General features: G+C 34.6%; 2 protein-coding genes and 1 long non-coding RNA gene across 3 annotated transcripts; all 3 read right to left on the minus strand.

Moving 5' to 3' along the window:
• Positions 1-1015: 1015 nt before the first annotated feature.
• LOC130804520 (thioredoxin-like protein CITRX, chloroplastic) lies at positions 1016-4566 on the minus strand. Its single transcript, XM_057668987.1, has 4 exons — positions 4215-4566; positions 3817-3939; positions 3047-3127; positions 1016-1504 (listed from the first exon to the last, which is right to left on the minus strand). Exons 1-4 carry the CDS (start codon positions 4443-4445, stop codon positions 1388-1390), a joined length of 552 nt encoding a protein of 183 aa, XP_057524970.1. The 5' UTR covers positions 4446-4566; the 3' UTR covers positions 1016-1387.
• Positions 4567-6685: 2119 nt separating this feature from the next.
• LOC130804521 (uncharacterized) lies at positions 6686-8565 on the minus strand. The gene is made up of 3 exons (XR_009040026.1): positions 8242-8565; positions 7340-7412; positions 6686-6921 (listed from the first exon to the last, which is right to left on the minus strand). It is a non-coding gene; the product is annotated as an uncharacterized LOC130804521 (long non-coding RNA).
• Positions 8566-20832: 12267 nt separating this feature from the next.
• Positions 20833-24452, minus strand: LOC130804522 (trihelix transcription factor ENAP2). The gene is made up of 2 exons (XM_057668988.1): positions 22590-24452; positions 20833-21485 (listed from the first exon to the last, which is right to left on the minus strand). Exons 1-2 carry the CDS (start codon positions 23145-23147, stop codon positions 21066-21068), a joined length of 978 nt encoding a protein of 325 aa, XP_057524971.1. The 5' UTR covers positions 23148-24452; the 3' UTR covers positions 20833-21065.
• Positions 24453-25745: the final 1293 nt, after the last annotated feature.

Genomic DNA, 25745 nt, shown 5'->3' on the forward strand with positions numbered 1-25745 from the left:
TCCTTTTGACCACACATAGTAACCGGCCAAAGAGGTTGATTTCTAATTCAGCAACTCTCACACCGTCCCGTCCTTATAAGAGACATTTCTTCTAGGCCCAGTCTAACAATTAAAAAAAAGGAGAGAAAAACTTAACAGTTGGTCTTGGACGAGACGACTTCATAATGAGACCGTCAATTTAGGCCGGCTCAATTTGCGCGTGAAACAATTTGACCATTTTTTTTATTTTCTGAGCATTTTTCAATTTTGATCCAAAAGGTATCAATTTTGACCTTAAAGGTATCAATTTTCAAAATGCCCAGAAAATTAAAATATTGTTACACGCGCGAATTCCAATAACTTCCTAAAATAATTACCCACAAATCACCATAACCTACCATTTATCCTATTATACCCATGATTCCCACATTAATGCACCATCCAACCTCCATTCTACCATATAAATACATATTGCATACATCATTTGCACCCGACTAGGCTTTTATATTCCTACCGTTAATCCGCAAAAATACACCGCCCTCCTACTTATAATCTATACTTAGCCAAATATTACTTCAATTGATCTGAACTCATCCTACAATCCGTTAATCTTGTATTCATTCAATATCATACATTCATTACTTTCTATTTCCCGATCTGACTTGAGCGTTGGAGGGGTTTGCGGTTTCGTTAGCCAAATGTCCAAAATCCCTTGTTTGCTCAATTTCTAGCATTGCACCAAGCCACCAGCACAGCAACCAAACACAAAATGACCAGACACTCGCCTAGACTCCCGCCTTATTCTTAGATTATCGAACTATTCTAGCATCCATGTCACGTAACCCCAACCAAGATTAAGTTAATAATACCGTCTAACCTAATGCGAGAGGATAAGTCGGGAATCTTAATTGGGTTCTTGTTAAGTTTAGTTGGACTTATTGTCAACGCTGGCAAATAATTGGGAAAACATGAGGTGCACACTCCATGAGCCAAGAATATATATAACATCCCAAAACCATATGACAATGGGAAGGGCTTCAAAAACTTATAAAATGCGCATCTTTAATTTGTCGACCTGGGATAAAGCATCCCAACAGTTCTCCATATACATTAAATAACATACTCAAAACGCAACAATTCTCGTGGATAGGGTAGTAAGCCGTAATTCCTTGAACATCAAGCCCACCGAATATCAAAGATTGTACTAATCATCACCTAGGCTCCCGCCTTATTCTCATACATACTACACTGATGTAGAATACGACAGAAGCATATCTAAGATAGGAGTAAGAAAACTTGGATGAATGCCACAAGAAACCTAACCTGAAGCTAATACAAACCTACATGCTATGGCTATCACATAGACGGTCGTTCAAAGATGTGGAAGAACTTTTCTGTTCATGTTCCCTCACATTTGGCTGTCAAGAATATCTCTCATCATCTGTATAGGAATCAGTCCTTCTGTCCGAATTGCATCTTTATTAGGATTTGGGCTGATAAAATACAATGTTGGAAGCCCTCGCACCTGCAGTATAATATTCGTATACGTGAATAGGGTTATATGATGTAAAATAACAATGAAAAAACGCGTTTCATGAACTTCAATTTGCAATCACATCCCACAGAACGAAAATTTGCATAGATCGTCTTTGATAAGGTCTTCACTCAGTTTATATGAACCTAATATTGATGATTACGACAAAATATTCTGCTATACAACGTCCCAGAACTAAGAAAAGAAATTATTCTCACTTGTTTTAGATTGTATTCTCTCTGTCAATTGAATTTGCAAGACAACGTTCAAAAAGCTCTCAATTCAATTTGCAATATGTAGCAAATTCAAAAGGACATGAGTATTGTTGTTCTTTACATCTTGTTTTAGCTTAGCTGAACTAGTACAAACTTAGTTTTATCTAAACTTATCACAGCTTCTTGTTATTGTGGATTGAACTTGGCAAATACTTCGGAGGGAGTATCAAAAGAGCTTCAACAGGTCTTATAGTCAAGAGATTTTCATAGACTGTCTCACAGGTGATTACGAAAATAGTCTAACAATAATCAACAAATCAGAAAGAAACTAATACACGGTCTAATAATAACCTTTTGGACCAGGGAATCAGGTCTTGTCTCAGTTGGAGCAAGTATCGTTTCCCAAGCAAGGTCTTGGGTTTGATTCTATCCTAGCCCTCCCCTACCCTCATCCTACCCCGTAATAAAAAATAAAAATAAAATAAAAAAAAAAACCTTTTGAACCAGATAGCAAAAACTTCAGCACTAGGTGTAGGAGCAAGCCTGTAGCTGTGCAGTTCAGCACAAATGGAAGGTATCTTGCATCAAACTAGAACCAAAAGGGAAATCTCCGATTTTCTAGGAGGTAATGAGAGAGCCATAAGTAACCAAATCTTATTATTAGGATAGAATATGAGTTACACAAACTGTCTCAAATATGAAAAAATGTTCTTAATACGTAATAAGAACTGCCCAAGCTTAAGCTTTCACTTTTCAGATTCATAGTGTCAACTGTCAAGTAGCAATGTATGGAAAGGCTGACTGCTACACTATGGTTGCATAGTGCATAATTGAATTGAACCTAACGAGGTCATGGAAAACTGAAACAAGACTCAGAATGATAGTAGTTTGTGGAACTGGGGAAGGCAGAAACTGACCACCAGGATAGTGTCATTTTTCTAGTAGTGTGATGGGTGGTAGAAATAGCCGCGATGTAGCGGGCCCCATAGGTCGCGGTGTCACAACTCGTTTTGCAGACATTACAATGTGAATTGTAACTTGTAAAAAATCCGTTTTATCAAAGTAATTCAAATCTTCTAGAACATATATTTAATTAAATAGACCTTTTAGAACTTAATGCATATTAGAAAAAAGATTATTATGGCTAATATGTTAGAATAATAGCTTATGATAATTGTTACTCCATAATTATAAATCACAAGTTATGGAACGAGTTTTCGGGGAATGATAAACTCAAATCCATTATAAAGCAATCGCTATGTAATGAAGCGGCATCCTTGTGAGTAGTAAAAAATGATGACCTACAAAGTACAATTACCTGCATGTCACGAGCAAATTCATACTCATCATCAGTGTCAACCTTTACGATTATTGCATTACTTTCGTACTCAACTGCCAACTGAAAACGAAGAAGCAACAAACATGTTGAAGAACCAAGAAAATACAAGCCATATACTCCTACAACTAATCTAGTGAAAGCACTTCCCTTCTTTTGGGTAACTAAATTACTTGTGAAATTTGCACTATGTGGAACAAGAATTGTGAATTGTGAATTATGATTAATGACTAATTAAACAAAAAAATATTGATCCAACTAGGATTGTAAGATTCTACCATCATAACGATTCTACCACAATCAAGATCGCTCGCTATTTTTAGATCATAGAATCGTCATTTTAATAACGATGATCACATCAATTCAGTTTGAGCTACTTATTGTGACAATATCAACACTTACAAGTAGAGTACTAATAAGTAAGAAATTCAGAAAAAATAAGTCCAGAGAAAACAAACCTTAATCATCCTCCATAACTAAACTCAGTAACATAGAGTAAGGAGTATACCAAATGTTGCAAACTAAGGATATGTAAATACTAGGTTCCTTCAATCATTGCAACCAAATATCATCACACAATGGGGCATGTAAAAAGCAGCCATTACATGCAAACAAAATCATGAAAACAAAGGAATGATACGGTGAAACGGCCTCTAAACCAGGAACCCGTATGCTAATGATTATATTAGTTGGGCCCATGTATGAACACAAGATCGTTTCATACAAGGATTTGTGTGAAATCAGAAACTCACCATTTCAAGCTCTTGAGCCATCAAGATACAAGGGCCACACCATGTTGCATAAAAATCAATTACTACAGGCACATTTCTCTCCCCCCTTACAAGCTCTTGAATTTCCTTAGCTGACAGTTTTTTCTGCCAATTCAATCCACAAAACTCTTTTCATTTGAGCAAACACAAACAATTAACACCCAAATTGAAAAACAAAAAAAAAAAAAAAAAAATTCCCCCTCTTAACAAAAATCGCAATCAAAGAAGAAAAATAAATGGGTACTTGAAAATTTTTAAGAAAAATCATCAGTTTACGAAAATACTACAAAATTATTCAATCACCCATTTCCTCTTCAGAAACAGAAAAAAAAAATTAAATCAAAAGGGAGAATTCATTACAAAAAGGGAAGAAACATTACCACGAGGTAATCTTCACGGACATGTTTGCCAAAAGGGGGTTTACAGAGCAAATTTTTAGGGGGTAATAGTGTAGGAATTGAAAGAGAAGAAGGTAAAGTTTGGGAGGAGGGGAAGTTTAAGGATGTTTTTTGATGGAGTTTAAAAGAAGCATTGAGGTGATACGATGGAGAATAATGGAAGTCATTTGAGGAAGTAAAGCAGATGCAACGATGTCCTGAAAGTATTTGCATTGCTGAAACAAGGAGAGTGGAGAAGAAATGGATAGCGTTACTTCACTATTGGAAAAATTTAGATACTCCTTTTCTCGAACACTTGAATTTCTCCTCTTTTGAGGATGACTTTAAATTGACTTGAAATGTAGATAGAAATTTATGGGTTATAATTTTCAACTTTTGAACTATATTTCGAAAATAATTTGACTTAAGGAAATATTCTCTTTTATTTTCTTTATTTGTCATATTTTCTTATTGGATAAATTCACTTTAGTTGTCTTATTTTATTTTTGACATTTTTTTTACCAATTTATCCTTATTTTCCATGTGTTATTACAAAAATACCCTCACTTACCTAACTAATCTAAGAAAATTTGAAAAAAAAAATAAGATTATGTAACAACTTTATTCCAAAAATAAGCTTCGAAAAAACATTATTCCCGAAATAAGCGTCCGTACATCCAAACTTAGGCTTGGTGTAATCTCGCTCTTACTAAGAGCGAATTAAAGCAAATGGTCAAAATTTGAGTCAAAGGGTCAACTCGCTATTAGTAACAACGACTTAAGGAGTTGACTTGTCAACTCATATGCCACTGTTACTAACAACGACTTAATGCGACTTATTACGAGATCTCCCTTTTCTTTCCACCATTAAAATCAACCTCAATCCTTCAATTAATCTTATCAAATTTCAACTTTTTACTACTAATTAGTTCTGTCATATTCCTACGTTCACTTAAGGTACTATTTTTTTTGTGTTTTTTTCCATTTTCGAAAATTAGGGTTCAAAAAATGTTCATGAACTTTCACATAAATGTAGGTTCTTAAACTTGCAATTTACTACTTCTTGTTGATCTACAGCTTATTAAGGTACGTTTTTATTATAAATTTTTTAGTGCTTGTTGATTTTAAAATGTATGTCATTTATAGTGGTCATATAATATCAAATTCTATGAATATGTCAAATGTACTTGTTATTTGCCATGATCTTCATATTGAGGTTGTTTGTTCATGATTTTAATGTAGAAAATGTTTTAGTTTAATGTAGAGAATGTTTGAATGCAAAACCTAAATTTAATCAATGTTGTTATGTAGTATATATTTATGAACTTGATGGTGATGTTGATTTTTTTGTTGTAGAAATGGCTTCATTTCGTGTGCCTGTTGTATGCTTTTGGAATGGTTCCATTCGATCAAGTAGTAACAATGTTAAGTATGTTGGAGGAAGACGTAAATTGTTTGCATGCAACTCCAACATGGATTTAAATGAATTTAAACATCTTATATGCTCTAAAATTGGCATTGACTGTACAAGAAGTACTGTTAATGTAAGTTTTAAGTACAATATGAGTGGAGATTTGTTAGCTTTTCCGGTTGAAGATGAGGAGGCTTTAGATGCAATGTGGAAGTACTCAACGTCTACCTCTATTCCTTTTTTAGAGTTATATGTAGAAGAGGTACCCTTAGGAAATCAAGATGTCAATGTTGTAGAAACAAATACATTCCTGAATGTAACTTTTTCTGCTCCTTCTCATACCCCCTTCCCTACCCAAGAAACCTAAAATCTCATTATGCCATCTTCCTCTTCTCCTTTTAATGAACCCAATCAACTTCAAATTCAAGTCTCAAATGATGATACTTTTAACTTAGAAGATACAAATAAGCCTTGGGGTGATGTTAATAGTGAGAGTAATGAATTCGTAGAAGCTCCTTTTGAGGAGGATGTGGATTCCGCAGCCCTAGCTTATCTTTATAGAAGACTGTGTGAAGCTTCACGGAAGAACGTGAAGGAGATCGCTGGGCCCCTGATTATTCTGCAGGTAATACTAACTTTACATGTTAACGCTTTATTTCTTAATTTGTTTTTGTGTTTCGTTTACTTACTTATATCTGTAATTCATAGCTTTGGGCGTGGGAGCACATTCTCATTTGTCAACCGATGAGGAGTGTGGGACGTGGTGCATTTGCGCCACCAATTCTTCCACCCCCACATGTGCCGTATGGATCGCGATGGTCCTTTGAAAGACGCACAAGGACGCACACAGGATCGGGCGTGGAGAGCCTTACCCCGCTGAGGCATACGCTGCATTGCCTCAACACTCAGGGATATTGTCAGGGGCGTGGAGAGCCTCTGTACCTTTGATATGCTTCTGTAACAACCCGACTTACCGTTAACTGAGTAAACAGAATCATCACTGAGATTGTTTCCCAAGAAACTGAAATCACACTTCCAAAACTTGGGCAAAGGGGACACCAGCTTTTCAACGTAACTAACTCAGCTAATTCTCAAATCAAACATCTAACTAAAACACAAGTAATCATACAATTCACTTAGATTCCAATATAACCGACACAACCAAGACTAATATACATTTATCCAAAATCCTATTACAAATCTACAAATTCCTACGTGCTCAGCTCAATAAACATCCTTAGAACCTCTAATCACCTCCGCTAACCCATCCTTCCCGACTGGTACCGATCTGCAAACAAACTAAAAGTTGGAAACAACAACAGGTCAGATCAAACTGAATGAGAAGTAACAATCCAAAACAACAGAACACAGTAATTCAAATCATAGGTTTAAAAGCAACATCAGTTCCCTAGATCTATGTGCGCACAGGGAGTCTAGTTGAGAGGAACCTCCATAGCTCTAAGGCTATGTCACTCTCGGTTGAAGCTAGTCAATATCTCAATGACAATTCGCTTCAAAACAGGGAGCAGGGAACAATGTTCCTCAACTCCGTCAATGACCAGCTCGCAAGCCCGATCCATTGACCATATCATAATATCAGCATAAGCATTCACAACAACATTGTCTCAACAATTTCCAATTCAAAAGAGCTTTAGATAAAACGATTTTACACGAAAAGTAGTCTGGCCAGACCCTTTAAGGGACTGCTACTACTCACCAACAAGACGCTTCAAAGAGCCGTGATCGATTCGCAGCTATCAACTAGAAAGGTACCTCGATGATGTCGCCTCCTGAAGCATAACAAACATAACATCTCAACAAAGCGTTCGATACTACAAACTAAGTTCATATAGCTTATTGCATCTCCTCCTAGAACTATAGTCTAACAAGGATTCTTATTCCACAATTCATGATTTCAAAAGTATCTCCTAAATCCTACAAGAACATCAAATATCTATAATCTTTCATTAACAACCATTATATCCATATACTAATCTTCGTAAATTTCATACTAGTCAACAATTCCACGATTTATTCTACTACTCTATCAATCTACCATTAATTCTCATTTGTCCAAAGTTACATTTAACTTTTAAAAATTTCCCTCAATAAATCCTTAATCACATTGTCCTTTATTCTCATACCAATCATCATTAGATTCATCCAATTTTAAAAAAAATACACATTTTTAACCCATCTACAATATTCAAAAAGGCTACAAACACATCCAAAAACACTAAACTAATCACAATTAAGTCCTTTGAATAATCTTCCACTAGAATTATAATCCGACGATTAGACTCTCATCATCACATTGGCCCATATTTATCACTAATAAATCTTTCTTAACAAATCTTAAATCTCCATATCCATTAATCTAATATCAATCCTCAAGATCCATCTAATTCAATATAAACAAGCATACCTACACTAATTCTTGAAATCACATATTACTTTCATGAGACTAAGATTTTGATGATCAATAATAATAATTAACATAATGAAATTGAAGATCAAAAGAGTCTGTTTTTGATTCATAATGTCTCAACAAAAAAGAAAAACGGAAGAACAAAAACTAAAATAAAGAAAGAAAAAAAAAGAAAATGGAAAGAAATGGACCTTAGCTTGCGGCAGGAATCAGAAGCAACCAAATTAGGATTTTGTATTTTGTTGCACAATAAAACATAAGCCAAATTGATTTTGGCTTCCCTCATTTTCGGCAGAAATTCAGGGATAACAAGAGGATTGATTGTTTTGGTTTCGGTGCAAAAATCGGCATAACAAAATTGGTTTTGGTTTCCTTGTTCGGTTGTGCAGATTTCAGAGACAATCGGAGAATTCGAGAGTGATTTGGGTGGGATGTGAAGAACTTGATATTTTGTTTTCCTTCATGGCAGTTTAGGGTTTAGAAAATGAAAGAACAAGGATACGTGAAACTGGTTTCTACTTTCAGAATTATTATTATTATTATTATTTTTAAGAAAAGGGAAAGAAAAGATTGAATTAAGAATATTTTATGTCATGTGTATTCAAGATCCTTCTCGCACTGATAATTCTCTTAAACTTACTCCTCTTAAAATATTAATTTTCCCGAATGTTACAGCTTCGACATAGTCGAAGTGCATCTCCCTGAGCGCGTACTGCGCCAATTTGGGATGGTACAGGCATCCCGCCGCCTTGTGACACAGTGGCAGATCTCCATCACAGTTCACGCAAGTGATGGGAACCCAACACTAGTGAAAAAAAACTTATTTGCTGCAGTTTTTTGGCCATAATATGCTACGATTTTGGCCCGCAGCAATAGTGATAGCAGCAAATAACTTATTTTAAATGCTGCGGTTTAAAACCGCAGCAAAAAACTGACTTTTTGCTGCGGGCTTCTTAAAAAACCGCAACAAATAAGAATTATTTGCTGCGGTTTTAAGAAGCCCGCAGCAAATAAGTGCTTATTAAACGAAAATTTTTTTTTTTTTTTTTTTTTTTGCTTTTTTCGTTTAATAGTATTAAATAATCCAATAATGTACAATGTAATAAACAATGATTAATCCAATGATAATCACCAATTAACACCAATAATCTCTTAGTAAACTCTCGATCGTATATATAATATAATAATATGTACATATATAAATTAAAGTCCTAATAAATCGAAAGTGAATAGTGGATTCGAGTTGAAAATTTTTGTCCTTCGAATAAACATCGACATGGCAAACTATCAATCTGCAAATCCAACGAAACACAAATAAGCATTAAACCATTCCAAAAACATAATTAATTAACATCCTAGAAGTACATTAGAATACCAACTTAATCCTAAAAATAGAAAATGAATAATACATTATCAACAATCAATCACCAAGGAACTTGATCATTCACAAACATCGCGTTCAATCTTAAATCTTTATAAACATAAAAATAATGACACAAAAGCAACAAACCTTTTGAACCTAATTGAAGCTAAAAGAATTGTTCATTAGCTAAAAGATATCTTCTTGTATTTTATAAGTAATGTATATAAATCTCATTTCATTCTGAGGTTCTTTAAATCTCTTCAGTTTCTTAGCTGATTTTCGATAAGCAAAAGCCATTATCCTACTTCCAAATTTCTACTTTACACAGATAATAAAGCAAAGCAGGTTTAATACCAGCAAAAATTATGATCACCAAATAAAGATTGATATATAATTAAATTACATGATTATAATCATACATGATGTCGTTTACAAGAACAACTACCCATTGAACTATTGATACCACATACATAAGTAATTATTCACATTCAAATATACAACTACATATATACACAAGTAAATTATTCACATTCAATCTACCCTAAAAATCCTAATTAATTAAAATTATTCACATTCAAATATTCAAGTACATACATAAGTAAATTATTCACATTCAAATATAAAATACATACCTTGGTAATGAGATATGATAATTTTGTTTCTACAATTAGATTATGTAACATACAATGAAAAACAAAATCAAAATTAGTATAAAAAAAGACTAAATCCTTATTAAAACACAATGGCTTGAAAAAGAACAAGACTAGCCCTAATTTCGTGACTTTTGAAGGAAATGCAACAATGGTGGGTTGAAGAACTTAAACAAAGATGGAGAAGGAAATTCGTGCAATGGGTGGTTATTGAAGCAACAAATTTCAACAACACAGGAACTTGAAGAACTTAAACAAAGTCATGGGGTTTAGAAGATGATGAATGAAATGAAGAGAAAACACAGTAGACTCGTATGATTTGAAAACCTTGAAGAACTTGAAGAGATTTTTCGTGGGTTTTTGAAGAAATTTTCTGAAATTGAAGAGCTTGAAGAAGAAGACAGTCGTCATCGTGGGGTTTTGAAGAAAGTTATTTTAGGGTTTTAAGCAATTGAACGTCAAAACGCGTTTTTATATCTTTTTAACTGACTATTTGCTGCGGGCTTCTTAAAAACCGCAGCAAATAAGCATTATTTGCTGCAGTTCTAAGAAGCCCGCAGCAAATAAGTGATTATTAAACGAAAAAAAAAATTATTTTTTTATTTTTTTGGGATATTATCAATGGTACCCCTGTACTATAGCAAAATAACAATGGTACCCCAGTGTATTTCAGTGGTACCCCCCAACTATATGCTAATTACAACCGTGACACTATTAGTCAATTTTCCGTTAAGTTGCCATTAAATGTGAAATGACCTAACCATGGTTAGTTTCTTCTTCTTCTTCTTCCCTTTTTCCTTTCCTTTTCCTGCTCTCCTTCCATGGCTGCTTCATCATAGGTAGACTCAATAGTATTTAGAAAAGTCTTGTAATTCTGATTACATGAAAGATTATCATAAGCATGTTCTAATCCATAATTAAGCATCCCTCTTAATCCAGCCTCATAAATCTTATATTCATGAAACTCTAGAAATGAAAGCATATTAAATCATTACTCATATGAATCTTTGAATTTCTGCCTATATTTTTTTCAATTTTACTTAAATTGGCACATAAAATTTGTTCAAGAGCAAAGCTCCCACATATTTCCAGGTCCAAATTTCAGGAAAGAAATGCAAAGGCATTCAGTGGCTGTGAAGCTGCTACTTCATTATAAGGCGCAGGAGTATGGCAACTTTAAATTGCTTGACGAAAAACGGGTATTTCAATCAATTTTGACCTCATAAATCCAAATACCCATTTCAACAATCGGGTCAATAGACGCCATACTAAGATTTAAAACTGATTTAATCAATTTTGTAGTGGAAAATGATGAAAATAATTTCTGGGTATCATCAAGATTTAGGGTTGAAGAAGGATTTTCGTTTTGGAGTTGTTTTATGAGAAATGAATCGGGTTTTTCATCGAACTTGAGGCCGATTTTTTGCTTCCCTCTAATCCCATATCAATAATCATAGTCTCCTTGATTTCCTGATCTTCAGAAGCAGGAAACAGGATGTAAATCGGCAATAATCTCACATTTATTGGAATCCGATTCAGTTTCTTCTGCGATTTCGCTCGTAATTGAATTTGATTTTGAACCTAATTGAAATTCGGAAGCAATTGGTGATATGCAAGAAGTTTCTGAATTATTTGATGAATTTGATTGTTCGATTTCCTCTGTTATGATCACATTCAATGGAATGTTCAATGATTCAAGTTTCTTTTTCAATCGATTCAGTTTGGAAGCTTTTTCTTAATTATTTCTTGAACTATGAAGTTTTTGGGTGAGATAATTGGGGGGTTTAATACTGGAAGCTCATCTTAAAGGTTTAAAGAATGGAGTATCCGTCTCTTAGATTCCATACTAAGCTGCCATGGAAGGAGAGCAGGAAAAGGGAGGAAGAAGAAGAAGAAACTAACCATGGTTAAGTCATTCGAGATTTAACGGCAACTTAACGGAAAATTGATTAATAGTGTCACGGTTGTAATTAGCATATACTTGGGGGGTACCACTGAAATGCAGTGGGGTACCATTGTAATTTTTCAATAGTACAAGGGTACCATTGATAATAACCCTATTTTTTTTATACTTATTTGCGGCGGTATTATTAAAACCGCAGCAAATAATGCTTATTTTTTTTTTTTTTTCGTTTAATAAGCACTTATTTGTTGAGGGCATTAGGAAAACCGCAGCATTTGTACTATATATTTTTTTCTTTTTTTTTTTTGCTATTTAATGCTGCGTCTAAGGAAAACCGCAGCAAATGACACACAGCAAATGAGGTTTTTTTCACTAGTGCAAGAATTGGTTGGAGATCAACTGGCGCCATATAGCTCGTTGGGATCACAGGCTGGAGCTGCTGGCCCAAGGTGCGCTGATCGAGGCTGTAGGCGCACCTACTTCGGCGGATTACATGACGTGGTTCCTCTCCATCACTCGTCGATGGATGACACCACGAGGTATCATCGCGGCAGCCCAGTACGCTGCCGCAACACCTACGATAACACACTTTGTAAGTATTCTTCAACGTTGATTATTATCCATAGAACTTACATGCTATACATTTCATTAATACTTCAGTCTTAATGCAGGCACAGGGCATTGCATCTGTCATCAGCTCCACCCAAGAGGAGCCTGTACGGGAGATTGCCCAAGGCATACTCATAGGGACACAGTTTCAGCACTTCATTCCAGAAGTCACTGTGCCCGACACCCGTATGGACGAGCAGTGGTCATCCCCTCATCATGGCGACGTTCATCTTGAGGAGGTAGACTTAACGTGCCCTGACTATGGTGCCGGGTCTTCACAGGGTGCTGGAACATCACAGTATCAATCACCTCCCCTACCCGAGCGTCATGTGACGGCCTCTTACTATCGTAGGAGGCGTCGTAAACCGTCACAGTTAGACAGGGTACAGGAGGAGGATTAACATTAGTATACTGTTTGTATATATTGAACATTAGTGACATTTTTTATATATTGAATATATGTACATATTCAATATTTGTAACATTTGGACTGTTGTGTATAATTTGTAATATATATGTAGATGTAAATATTTTTTACGTATTATCACACGTTTTTTATGAATGAAATGTTGTTAAGTACTCAAAGTTTTCGGCGATGAATCATTCCGCCACGAATGCAGTATGAATTTAATCAAAAACAAACATACAATCATATTCAAATAGGGAAAATGCTCTCGAAAATTTTACACAATTTCATTCATGTTCAACGAATCCATATCAAATTACATAGTTCATTCGTTAAGTTAAACCACCGCAGCTAACTAAGATTGTTTCTTAAACTTTCTCATGATCCTTTCAGTCTCTTCTTTCCTATGTGTCATATCATCTATTTGTCTCTTTTGATTAAATACCTCATCTTTAAGCTCTTGTTTTTCTTTCTCAAGCCGTATTATTAAGTCTCTTAGCCATTTAGTACCCTCCGGAACAATCCATCTAAAGTATGTGCAACCTAATCCTTCAACCAAGTAGAAAGGACAAGCAACAAAATCACGCCCAGGATCGAAGTCGCTCCAATCTGTATTAATCTCAACTTCATAACCACAGTCACAAAGCTCTTCAATAGAATACTCCTGTGACATCTACAGAACACATATGATATAGTAACGTAAGTAAACATTCAAAAATAATATTAACATTTATAAATTGAGAATAATACTAACATAATACTTTACGTTACCTTCAAAATCGATTAACTAGAACAAGAATGATGGAATTTGGATACAATGAAGTAGGGAAATGATGGAGTTATTTATAGAACATGATAACAACGACTATTTTCAACTTCATAACGGCTATTTTTCAATTTAACAACGGCTAGTTTAATTCATACAAGAAAGTTTGAGTCAAGCTTTAAATCACTGTTAGTAACAACGACATTAAGGATTGACCAGTCAACCTTAATGTCGCTTTTAGTAACAGCGACTTGAGGCTTGACTCAAATTTTGACCGTTTGCTTTAATTCGCTGTTAGTAAGAGCGAGATTACACCAAGCCTAGGTTTGGATGTACGGACGCTTATTTTGGAAATAAAGTTTTTACGAAGCTTGTTTTTGAAATAAAGTTGTTAAATAATCTTATTTTTTTTCAAATTTTCCTAATCTAACCTAATTAATACACTAACCCTAACTATTATCTCCCTTTCTATTAAATCTAACCCCCCCTCCCCCCGCTCCCCCACTGACCTAAATAAAATCATTCATTCTCCATTGTTCTTCATCTTATTCATCTTGTGTCTCTTCATCTTCATCCTTAAGGATGAAGTTTTTCATCTTTCTCTACTAACCTGGTTTGTATGATTTTCCCTCTCTCTCCTCTAATTTGTGGTTGTTCTTCATCTTCATCCTTAATATCTAGGTTTTCATGATTTGGGTTATTTCTCCTCTAATCTGAGTTTATTCTTCATCTTTATCCTTCATCTTCTCTGATCTTTCTTCATCTTCATACTTTTTGTTTCTTCATTTGTATGGTTTTTAGTACATTATTCGTTTGAATTTCGAATTTAGGGTTTTTGTTTTGAAGATTGAATTTGTTTTTTTGTGGTTGAATTTATTAGATCTGTTAGATTTGTTTTGTGTAAATTTGATATTTGTTGTTGACTTTGTTGATTCTTTAGTTATTGTTGTAGAATTGCTATTTTTGGTTTTATTAAATGATGAATCTTAGGTATAAAATGAGTTTGATTCTTGATTGTCTTGGGAGGAGTTGTTGTTTATTAGGATTCTCGAAAAGAATTTTTTAATTAGGGTTGACTTGGTTGGATCGATTTGATATCAACAATTTAGGAATTTAGGTTAATAATGGAATACGTGTAAATGGTGCTTGTAAAGGATTAATTATTTTAGTTTAATTTTTGAATGTGTCATTATCATCATTACCCTACCCAATGTATCCCATTCATAGAAGAAATATAGACAGGGTCTGGAGAGGGAAGGACGGCGGTAACTTACACCCATAAAGGAGAGTGCGGCCAAATGAGTCTCCCGGCTCAAGAAAGATAAGAAGACGTAGCTACATGGGAAAGATAAATTAAATGCATATAAATAAAATAAATAAGTAGGACCAACTACAAAATAAAAGAAAAACAAAAAACTAATAATAAAAGAAACGAGAGAAGCAAGATGGCAAGAACACCAAAAGATAATCTAAGATGACATTAGTAGTCTAAAACATGTATATGGCGCCTTAAACTACCCCTATCCCTAGTCAGACTCTCAGAGAGGTTTACCCTCTACTATAATGCTTTATACCCTCCTCACAGGGGCGGCGAAAGTCTTTCTTTGCACATGTCCAAACCACCTCAATCTATTTTCACGCATTTTTCCTGAAATAGGGGCTACCCCTAGTTTGTCCCTAAACTCTTGGTTTCTAATTCGATCCATCAATGTGTGAACACACATCCACCTCAGCATACACATTTCTGTAACTTCCATCTTATGTTCAAAAATCTTCTTTACAGGCCAACATTCGCTCCCATATAATAGAGCAGGTCTGATTGCGGCCCAATAGAATTTTCCTTTTAACTTGCTTGGAAATTTCCTATCACATAGCATCGCGGTGGCTGCTCCCCACTTGAGTCAACCCGCTTGTATACGATGGCTTACATCTCCGTCAATCTCCCCATCCCTTTGAATGATCGATCCCAAATACTTGTATTTGGTTGTACTTTTAACAACTGCTTCATCAATGGACACCTCTGGTTCACCTACCGGTGCTGTCCCACTAAAGTCACAGTGCAAATACTCGGTCTTCGTACGACTAATGTGCAACCTTTTACCTTCTAAAGCTTCCCTCCACTCAGCTAATTTGTTACTAACCTCCTCTCTAGTTTCTACTACTAGCATTATGTCATAAGCGAATAGCATGCACCGCGGTACCGTCTCCCAAATAGATTTAGAAATCTCTTCCATAATGACAGTAAAAATGAAAGGGCTTAGAGCCGATCCCTGATGTAGTCCAACTTTAACCGAAAAAGGCTCTGTTATCCCCATTGGTGTTTGAATGTTAGTCAAAACTCTGTCATACATATCCCGTATAGCCTCAATGTACGCTGAAGAAATATCTCTAGCCTTGAGGCTAACCCAGATGACACGTCGTGGTATGCTATCATACGTTTTCACTAAGTCAATGAACACCACATGCAGATCTTTCTTTCGCTCCCTATATTTCTCCATCAGTCTCCTCAAAACATGAATTGCCTCAATGGTTGACCTTCCTGGCATAAATCCGAATTGGTTCTCTCTAATCACCGTTTTCTGTCTAATTCTCATCTCTATTAATCTTTCCCACAATTTCATTGCGTGGCTTAGAAGTTTGATACCTCTATAGATCTCGCATACTTGCGCATCGCTTTTGTTTTTAAACAGAAGTATTTGTGTGCTATTCCTCAATTCTTCTGAATTTAAATTATGTAATTTTGTAATTTTAATGAAGAACATTTGTGGTGTTGTAATAAAAAATTAGAGAATGTAATTTTATGTAATTTTAATGAAGAATATTTGTAGTGTTTTAATTAAAAAATTAGAGAATTTAATATTCATTCTTAATGTCTATTTACAATATTTTAAAAATATATAATGGATCGACTCAATTAGAAATGGTCTCTCAAAGAAATCGTATCTCACAAGAATTTGAGGTAGATAAAAGGAGGGAAAGATAAATAATTAATCCAATCTCTTAAAATACCCCAACTATTACCTTTTGAGTGGTTTCCTTACAAGTCTTAAAATTCGTGCCCAACCCAAATAAAACAAGTAAAGAGAATAGGAGGGAGTAAAGAATAAGGTCGATTGGAATTTAAATTCGATTGATTTGATCCCTTTTTCTTAATATTGTCAAAATTTTAAGTTTCACATCATCAAGTTTAGTCGGAATCTATTGTGTTTTTAGTCTATTTTTAAGTCAAAATTTCTTTGTTGTAGTATTAAATTTGTATATTTATCCTTTTATCAAAAAATATTTTCCAATAGAATCTAGGGATGACCGATTATACCCATTAAAAAATATTTATCCTTTTAAGTCAAAATATTTTCGAAAGTAACCTGATTATACCCATTAGATGACCGATTTGACAAGTCTTATAATGAATCTAGGGATGACACTCCGATTCGAATTCATGAATCCACATCCATTTGTAGAGTCTAGATTTTATTTTTTAGATCTATATGAATCCGGGTTGAATTTGAATCTACTAACAAATGAATCTTTGTTCAGATTTATTAAAACTAAGGTTAGAATTCATAGACCTTATCAATAAGAAAGCAATTTAAAGTTGGATTTCTCTTTTTTTTCCAATAGGCAAGAGTGGTAATTGAAATTTTTAAAAATTCACCGATAAAGATTGTTCTAAGTCTAGAATTTTATTGAATCTGCCTCACATCCAACTCTAATTTAGAATTTGGGTCTAATATTTAACTATGGCAAATTATATATCTTAATTCTCACCGTAATTATATTAGTTATATATATACCGTAAAACAAATGAATGAAAGACAACCATTTATCATGGTATCGGAGCACTCTTTCTTCACTTCAAATATCATAGTATCAAAAGATATTAATCTCAATTTAAAATAGGCAAAATTATAAAAAACTACCTAATATATACCCCATTTTGTAAAAAACTACCTTATGTAAAAAATTAATTGTATACTTGATTCCATACCTTGTTGTATGCTCTTGCTGCTCTCCAAAAGTGTTGTTTGAACAACTCTCCAGGGAACTTGATCTTGAAGTTCGCCCATATATGCCTATAGCAGAACCTAATTTCAGCTTCAGGAATCACTGAGTTCAAAGCTTCAACCAAACCCTACATTAGGGTGTTAATATTAGGGTTATAGCATTAGTTACATTTAAAACAAGATATGTGTTAACAAGTAATTACATTCATACCTTTTACCTATCGCTTATGAAGGTGAAAGCTTTACCTCCTGCTTGAACCCAACTACTCGAGGCAGTAACCGACCTAAGGTCTTCTACGAGGAGATTTAGAAACCAAGTCCAAGTTTCTATATTTTCTGTTTCGACCACAGCCCATGCAACGGAGAAGATGTTATTGTTCCCATCTTTACCTACAGCAGTCAATAAAACCCCAAGGAATTGTCCCTTCAAATGTGCCCCATCAACACCTATAATAGGCCTACAGCCAGCAAAAAAACCCTCCTTACATGCTGGCAAGCATATATACATCCGTTGGAACAAAGGTGGGGGTGTGTCTATTCCAATGCATTTAACGATTGCAGTGCTTCCTGGATTAAACCTCCTTATTGCTTCCGCATAATCCCACACCCTGCTATACTCTTCACTAACATCACCATATATCATTTTCATTGCAATTCTTTTAGCCATATAACACTTAGAATACTTCACTTCACAACCTAACTCTCTATTAACCCGTTTCTTAAATGCCTTTAATTCCCAAGTTGGATTTTCCCTCAAATCATCTATGTATTTCTCAGCTAAATACAAAGCAGTGACTTTGTTATATTGGTGTTGGTGACCACAAGTGTGCTTGGGAAAATAACTCCTTATTTGAAGTGTCTCCTCATCTTTCAACTTCACAGCATGAACCTTAAAATAACACTTCTTCTCCTTCCCACAAACACAGTTCACAATTCTAGCTTTCGATTTCATGCAATCGCATCTATTGTAGCAATACACACTGATCCTACTTCTACCATTATGCAGGTAATAATAATTGTAACCACATTCAATAGCATGGTACCTTAGTGCTTTTCTAAAAACATATGTCGAAGGAAACTTAAGGCCTACAGATAAATTGATCTTACCCTTGAAATCAACCTCAAGATTGAATGTAGGATAGCTGCATATACCTTCCTCATCATCATTCAATGCACCCAAATCATAATCATCAGATTGCGGTTCATCATCATTAAAGTATATGTCTCTATTGTTTTCTTCATCAACCTCCTTATCTACTATCAATCTAATTTCCTCATCACCTATAAACACATTATCAAGACCATAAACTACATTTTCTGCAAACAAATCAGAATCATCCTCATATTCATTTTCATCACCGCAACTATAATCATCATCACTGCTATCCTCAAAATCAGAAACTTGTTGCTCTATGTGGCCTCTCTCATTTGGTGTAAGGTTTAGGGTAGAAATAGCAGCTGAGTTATTTGTTTTAGATCTAGGGTTAGCACTTAAAGATTCTTTATAACCCGTATGTGTGACTGGTGGTCCCAATAGCCCAGCATCAACATCTACATTTGCTCTTTCCAACTCACCCACAATCTCATATGCCACATCAGAACTTTCATTCACCACCTCATCTACCCTTACATTACCCACCTCAGTTGCCAACTCAGACTGCTTCTTTTTCGAATCACTTGCTTTTTTACGGATTTTCAATTTCTTCATCTTATTGATTTAGCTAATTTTAAGAACCCTAATACATTATTCAGATACAACAATAATCAATTTACAAATTGCAAGATAAAAAATCACAAATTCAATAGAAAAAACGCAGCAAAAAGAAGAAAATTTGTAAAACGAAATAAATTTTAAATCATACCTAAAATACAACAATGAAGTACAAAACCATAATTAAGTAGTACTACATACCAGTATAGGCTTGCACTTTCAATGAGCTGAAGTTACGAGGTGGATGGGAGCGAATTGAGGAGTTACAGGATGGAGTTGTGGCTGGAAATGGCAGGAAGAAAGGAATTTCGAATGGACTGAACTGAAATGAAGAAGAAGTAAACACATTTAAACATCACGTGAGTGTCACATGCGGGTCAACGGTTAAAGTTAGCGGTCAAAGGCCACAAACCATTATAAGGTAGTGTTTTGCAAACAATTGTATTATATAAGGTAATTTTTTACAAAAAATTTTACATAAGGTAGTTTTTTACAAAATAGGGTATATATTAGGTAGTTTTTTTATACTTTTTCCTTTAAAATATTATCAAAGTCTACAGACCACTTCCATTTCACTTACCTAAAATTCTTATTAGTGCACTTTATGATCTGAATTAAAAGGTCAAGATGAGTATAATGCTATAATTAAAAATCATAAGTGAAAATTAATAACTCGACCCTTTAATGTCATCAGCATTCGGTCTATGTGGATTTTTCATCATAAAAAGCATGATAAGGTTCTTTTAAGAGGCATAAAGCTTGATTTATAGGTGATAGAAGGTGAAGAGACATTAGTCGAGTTGTCAAACCACCTAATATTCGCACGGTCTTAACTCTTAAGTCTTAACCATTGCTTTATCTAATTCATGATCGATTCGTCAACTAGATGTTAAAAATGCAATTCTACATGGTAACCTCAATGAGTATTAAATTAAATTTTTAAAATACTTTTTCTCCGTTTTGGGTGCAAAGTAGGCTAAGAAAAAAGGAGGAAGACAGCGAGAATCAAATCGAGATCATCCCGGAGAAAGCCATACACGTTTCCACTAAGACGAGACCCAATTCTTCATTTTTTAAATAGAATTATTTTATGATTTCAATGCAAAATATATAAATAACAATTTAATTAATACTCCATTTGTTTCATTTTAAATGTCTCATTTGCTTTTTGCACGTTTACCAATACATTAATTCAATACTTAATAGCAAAAATTGTGTATAATTAAACATTATAAAATCTAGATATTAATAAACCTTATGTTGAGACGAATCATACAAGATCTCATTTGATTATGTTATAATTCGTCGATTAAGAATAAAATACAAATCAAGAGTGATTAATGAATAGTAATTTAAAAGTAAATAAGACATTTGAAAAAAAAAACGGACGTAGTACTTATTTATTCACCAAATGTATCTCCTTCATATATTATTAGCCTAACTTTCAAAGCCTGTTCATTTTACATTTACTCAAAATACCAAGAGCTAAAACAAAAGTAATATTTCTATAAAATAATGTCATTTAATATATAAAACCTCTCAATTTAAGGATTTTTCTACAATTAAACGCCTTACATATATGCTCAGAATCAACCATCGGTTTTTAGGTTCTCCCAATTGGCGTAGAAGAATCAATGTTTTTCCCAGCAGCAGAAGCAAAAAGCCTAGCAATTTCCAACTGAGTATTTGCAATAATCTCAGTTCTTTTAAGATCCATTTCACCTCTCTTAGCTTCTGCTTCAACTCTCATTCTTTCTAACTCTCTCATGGTGTCCATCCTAACTTGTTCTGATCGTACCACTGCTTCTGCTAGCCATCTAATGCTGTCTGCTACGTCTTCCCAACTATTCCCTTCTTCTCGCCTTCGTTTTTTCCTCTTCATCTTCATCATATTCTTCGGTTTCGGTTCGTCTTTGTCGTTGCTGTATAGAGCAGGAGTGCTGCTGTCTGTTTCTATGTGTTGATCGTTTTGGTTTTTGTCTGAGATTTGGTCTGAAACTTTTGTTGCTTCTCCGTCATCTTCCTGTTAACATGTTCATAGATAACTTAGGAGCAGATAATCTAATAACAACTTTTGACATTCGAGTCGTCTTTTCATACACAATGTGCTTTATGTACTTAGAGGTGTTCAAAACAGATCCGATGACCAAAATGACCCGACTACAAAAATAATTTACAATTAGATAAAACACTACAGAGACATAAAACCCTATTTCAAGTCGATCTGAAACACCTAATTAAAATCAACCTGATGACCCAAATGAGTCTCTTACGTCCTCATGAACTCAACCATTAACTAATGAAATGTTAGACTTAATGTGTAGGAAATTCAACTAAAAACATAGCTGATGGTTGAAGTTACGGAATAACTTACTTACTCAATCATGCCCCTTCACATAAGGATCTTTTGAGTTGGAATTTGAGATGTTCAAAACAGACTTGACGTTATGATGTTGATCCCACCTTGTAAACAAATCCAACTTGACCCGATTTCAAAATAAATTTAAAATTATATAAAAACCAATGTGAACATAAGATTCGATTTTAAACCAACCCAAAATTGACCTTATGATTCGAATGAACACCTCTAAAGTTGTAGGTGCAGCTCATGCTTTCCTCATACATGGTTTTAAATATTCCATTTGAGTCCGTGACATTTTCTATCATGTTAACTTCTAATATCATGATAAATAACAAACTAGACCAAAAATTTAAGCTAACGGCAAGTTCCATTGTACGTCATATACTTATATACTCCATCAGTATATGATTTCCTAAAGCACAAACAACTTCCGTGTGATACTAGTATAAGGTGGATCAAATACTAATCTTTGCATATGTTGAATCAATTTGATTGTTAATCTTCTGTGTCATATATTACACAATTCAATATAATGAATTTTTAATTGAATAACCCGGGCCTAGATTCCCCCATGCTTGGGCTCAAACTATTACTTGTGGTGGGTGAGAAGTCCTTATCATAAGTACAAACAGCAGGCATTTTCATCACTCCAATGGTACAAGAAACAAACAAGAAAAGATAAATTAAAAGACAGAAGAAAGTCAGTTGATTAAGATAATCAATCACAGACTTATATATGCCCTTAATCATCAAAGGTCTACTAACCTTAACCATTGGTTCCACGCCATTAGACTCCGTAGAATTGAGCGCAATCTCCATCGTAGGAGGCCCTTGTAGCTGCGGCAAAGGCAGTGGTGGTGGAGGCAACAACGGTTGTGCCACAGGGCTCGACTCCAAAACCAAACCAGGACTACTCGCTGCTGGAATCGCCTTCATGGGTGATGATAACCCGGTCCCACGAAGCAGGTTATCGAGCCTTGAAAAAAGTGGCCATGATGATGCATCAGCAGTAGCAGACTCTGATCTATACCTCTTTTTCATAGACTCAATCTTATTCTTACACTGAGTTTGTGTCTTAGGTAACTTTGTGTTGTTTGCACGAGATGATACATGCTTAGCTACATCCTCCCAATCTTGCCCTTTAAGCTTAGCCCTGTTCCTTAGAATCCACTTTGATTCATAGGCTTCAAGCAAGCTCGAAACCGCCCCTTCACTCCATTCGTCTCGTTTCAGACGATCACTAACCAATAATGGTTTTCGAGGAGATGGTTCGGGTTTTGAGGATGATGGGTTTTGATAATCTTGATTAGTTTCCATCTCCATCACTTCATTCCTTCCCCTTACTATCCCCTTCTAGCTGTAGTTGAGAAATGGTTTGATGACAGCAATAACTTAATGTGGGAATGTGGGGCTATCAGCTATGTGTGTTTTTGGCTGCTAAAGATGCCCATATAGTACCAAAAGAAAAGCTAAAATGGCTTATGCTAACACTTAGAGGTGGTAAAGGTGGTAGTTTTTAGTGGGCTAAATGCCAAAACTGAAATTAAAGATGAATAACAGAGAGAACCACTAGCAGTACTGCATTAAAAGGCATTAGTTTGCAACTTTAAGTATACTACTATAGGATTGTACTACTACTAGTGGACATAACCCAATAACAAAAGTAAATATAAAAGGGGCAATAGGAGTAGTCATGTTATACCAAGCCCTAGGGTTGGATCAAATTCCATATTCTAAATTGTCCCAATTTCGATTAAAAATATTAAAATCATTTTAATTGTATTTTTTAACGAAAAAAAATAAATTTATTGCTAAGGAAATAGTAAAAGAAAATGAGAAACTCTTGTGTCGATTAGTACATACTAAAACAGAGTACATCTACCTTAACATACTAGTGGGCTGATAGAATGGAAAGTAAAGAATGGTGCACAATATAATTAAGGAAAAATTACAAGGAATAATACAATCTTTTATTTATTTCTCTACGATAATACTAACTTTTAATTGACCATGAATAATACCAACTTAAGACTGTATTTTTCTAAAATATCCCTAACATATTAAAAATCATTATATGACAAAAAAAATTGACAAATCAACTTATAAACTAAAGTTGATATTATTCTAGGAAAAAAACATCCCTAAGTTGTGTTATTCATAGTTAATTAAAAGTTGGTACTCTTATAAGGAAATTAACGAAAGTTTGTATTATTTACGGTAACTTTTTCAATAATTAATATACACCAATTCTATATCATACGTTGCCCAAGAAAATTCGAGCCATGGGAGTGAGTTATGAGGGGATATAGAAAGAAAAAGGTAGAAATTCACCACTAACATATGATAATAAAGAGGGGGAAAAGGAGAAAAGAAGGGTAGTGGGCTAAGCAACAAGAACAAAGGATGGTATACTTTGTCAAATGTGCTAATCATGGAAATGATACTTTAAACTTTGTGGGTTTTGGAGTAGGTATCTTTCTTCTTTCTTCTTTCTTTATTTCATTTCCAAATTTCGGTTGGGGAGTTTGATTATAAGGGGAGGTGTTAATTTGGAGAATGCCACATTCACATAGTTTGGCAGTTAGCGTTAATATGAAGCCAATAAGGATACCCATGAAGATTGAAGGGTAGTGGTCAATTCACGTGGGACTGTCACCCACTTATAAACCTCAAAAAATTATTTATAATCTCAGTCACCAACACCAACACATATCTGATATCCCCTATCTCTCTTCCAGATAAGATTAGAGAATTCCTACAAACAAATAGAAAAGAAAAATATTAATATTTTTTGTTAGTGGTGAGAAACTGAGAAACAAACTTATTAGGTCGTGACAAATCATCACATATACACCCAGTGGACCCAATTATGTGGACGCTAATGGGGCACCGGGCGCCCATGGGCTCGAGCCTACAAACCCACGGGTAATGAGTGTTGACTTGCATACACACTCGATGATATTCATTCTTTCCCAAAACAATATGGTAGGAGGATTATCCACCAAGCATTATATGCAAGTCTATAACCCACAAATTTGGTAATTAATGTGGAATTTTCTCTACATGTGAAGTATTTCTAATAGAACTTTTGTCGTAAAGATAGAAGAAAAGTCTTTAACTACTAGGCGAACCCATAATGCTGATACCTTTAGCAAATTTTAGCTGCTCTTTCTATTGGGGATTCCCTTTTTATCATCACTTTGCTCTTTTTTTGTTCCTTTTAAAAGCCACATTTGATTCATCCTCACTTTCCCGAAACTAGTCATATAGGGAAAGAGCTGGACTGTATAGGCCGATTCATGTCAATTGAATTATTGTAAGAATGAGTCGGTGTATCTTGTTTGTTTACATGAGAGTAATTCATCATTATCATTCTTCGCGGATTGTGCAAAGAAATCATGGTTCGAATTCGACTAACTACGACATAAACTGATTGAACTCGGGTTTTCGAGTATCCTATTCCGTCAGAGTGTTCAAATGTTAGGAATTTGGATCAAAATGCAAACTTAATGTCTAGCAATCAGACAATTATCAACCAAGAGCAAACACAAAAATGATGGATTAACTACAGTTGGTGAACTAAACTAGAACTAACTAATTAGTAGTGAAGTAGTAGACAATTTGACATACTTTATGACAATACAAGAAGATGATGGGGTTTTGGTTAAGTGGCTTTAGGATTGACTTTTGGTTGACTTTTGACTTTTAGTTTTTTAGTTAGTCAAAAAGTCCGAAAGGCGTGCTTGGTATGATAAATGACTTTTCAGCTGTAAAATCAACATGAGTGAGCAAAACAGGCAGTGGATTGTGAATTGTGATGACATTGAATTGATATACAAACACCAAAGATTAAAAAGAGTGTCTAGACAATAAGAAATGGTCGCATTCATGAAACCGCAAAGAATAAAAAGGGAGTAAAAG

This window comes from Amaranthus tricolor, chromosome 17 (assembly GCF_026212465.1).
Source record: "Amaranthus tricolor cultivar Red isolate AtriRed21 chromosome 17, ASM2621246v1, whole genome shotgun sequence".
Taxonomy (NCBI): Eukaryota; Viridiplantae; Streptophyta; class Magnoliopsida; order Caryophyllales; family Amaranthaceae; genus Amaranthus; species Amaranthus tricolor.

Coding starts and splice junctions, on each gene's coding strand:
- LOC130804520 (XM_057668987.1), bottom strand. CDS start 4,445: ATGCAAATACTTTCAGGACATCGTTGCATCTGCTTTACTTCCTCAAAT. Junction 3,940..4,214: donor TCCGTGAAGATTACCTCGTG/GTAATGTTTCTT, acceptor TTGAATTGGCAG/AAAAAACTGTCAGCTAAGGA. Junction 3,128..3,816: donor TGGCTCAAGAGCTTGAAATG/GTGAGTTTCTGA, acceptor CTTCGTTTTCAG/TTGGCAGTTGAGTACGAAAG.
- LOC130804522 (XM_057668988.1), bottom strand. CDS start 23,147: ATGGAGATGGAAACTAATCAAGATTATCAAAACCCATCATCCTCAAAA. Junction 21,486..22,589: donor GCGTGGAACCAATGGTTAAG/GTTAGTAGACCT, acceptor ACATGTTAACAG/GAAGATGACGGAGAAGCAAC.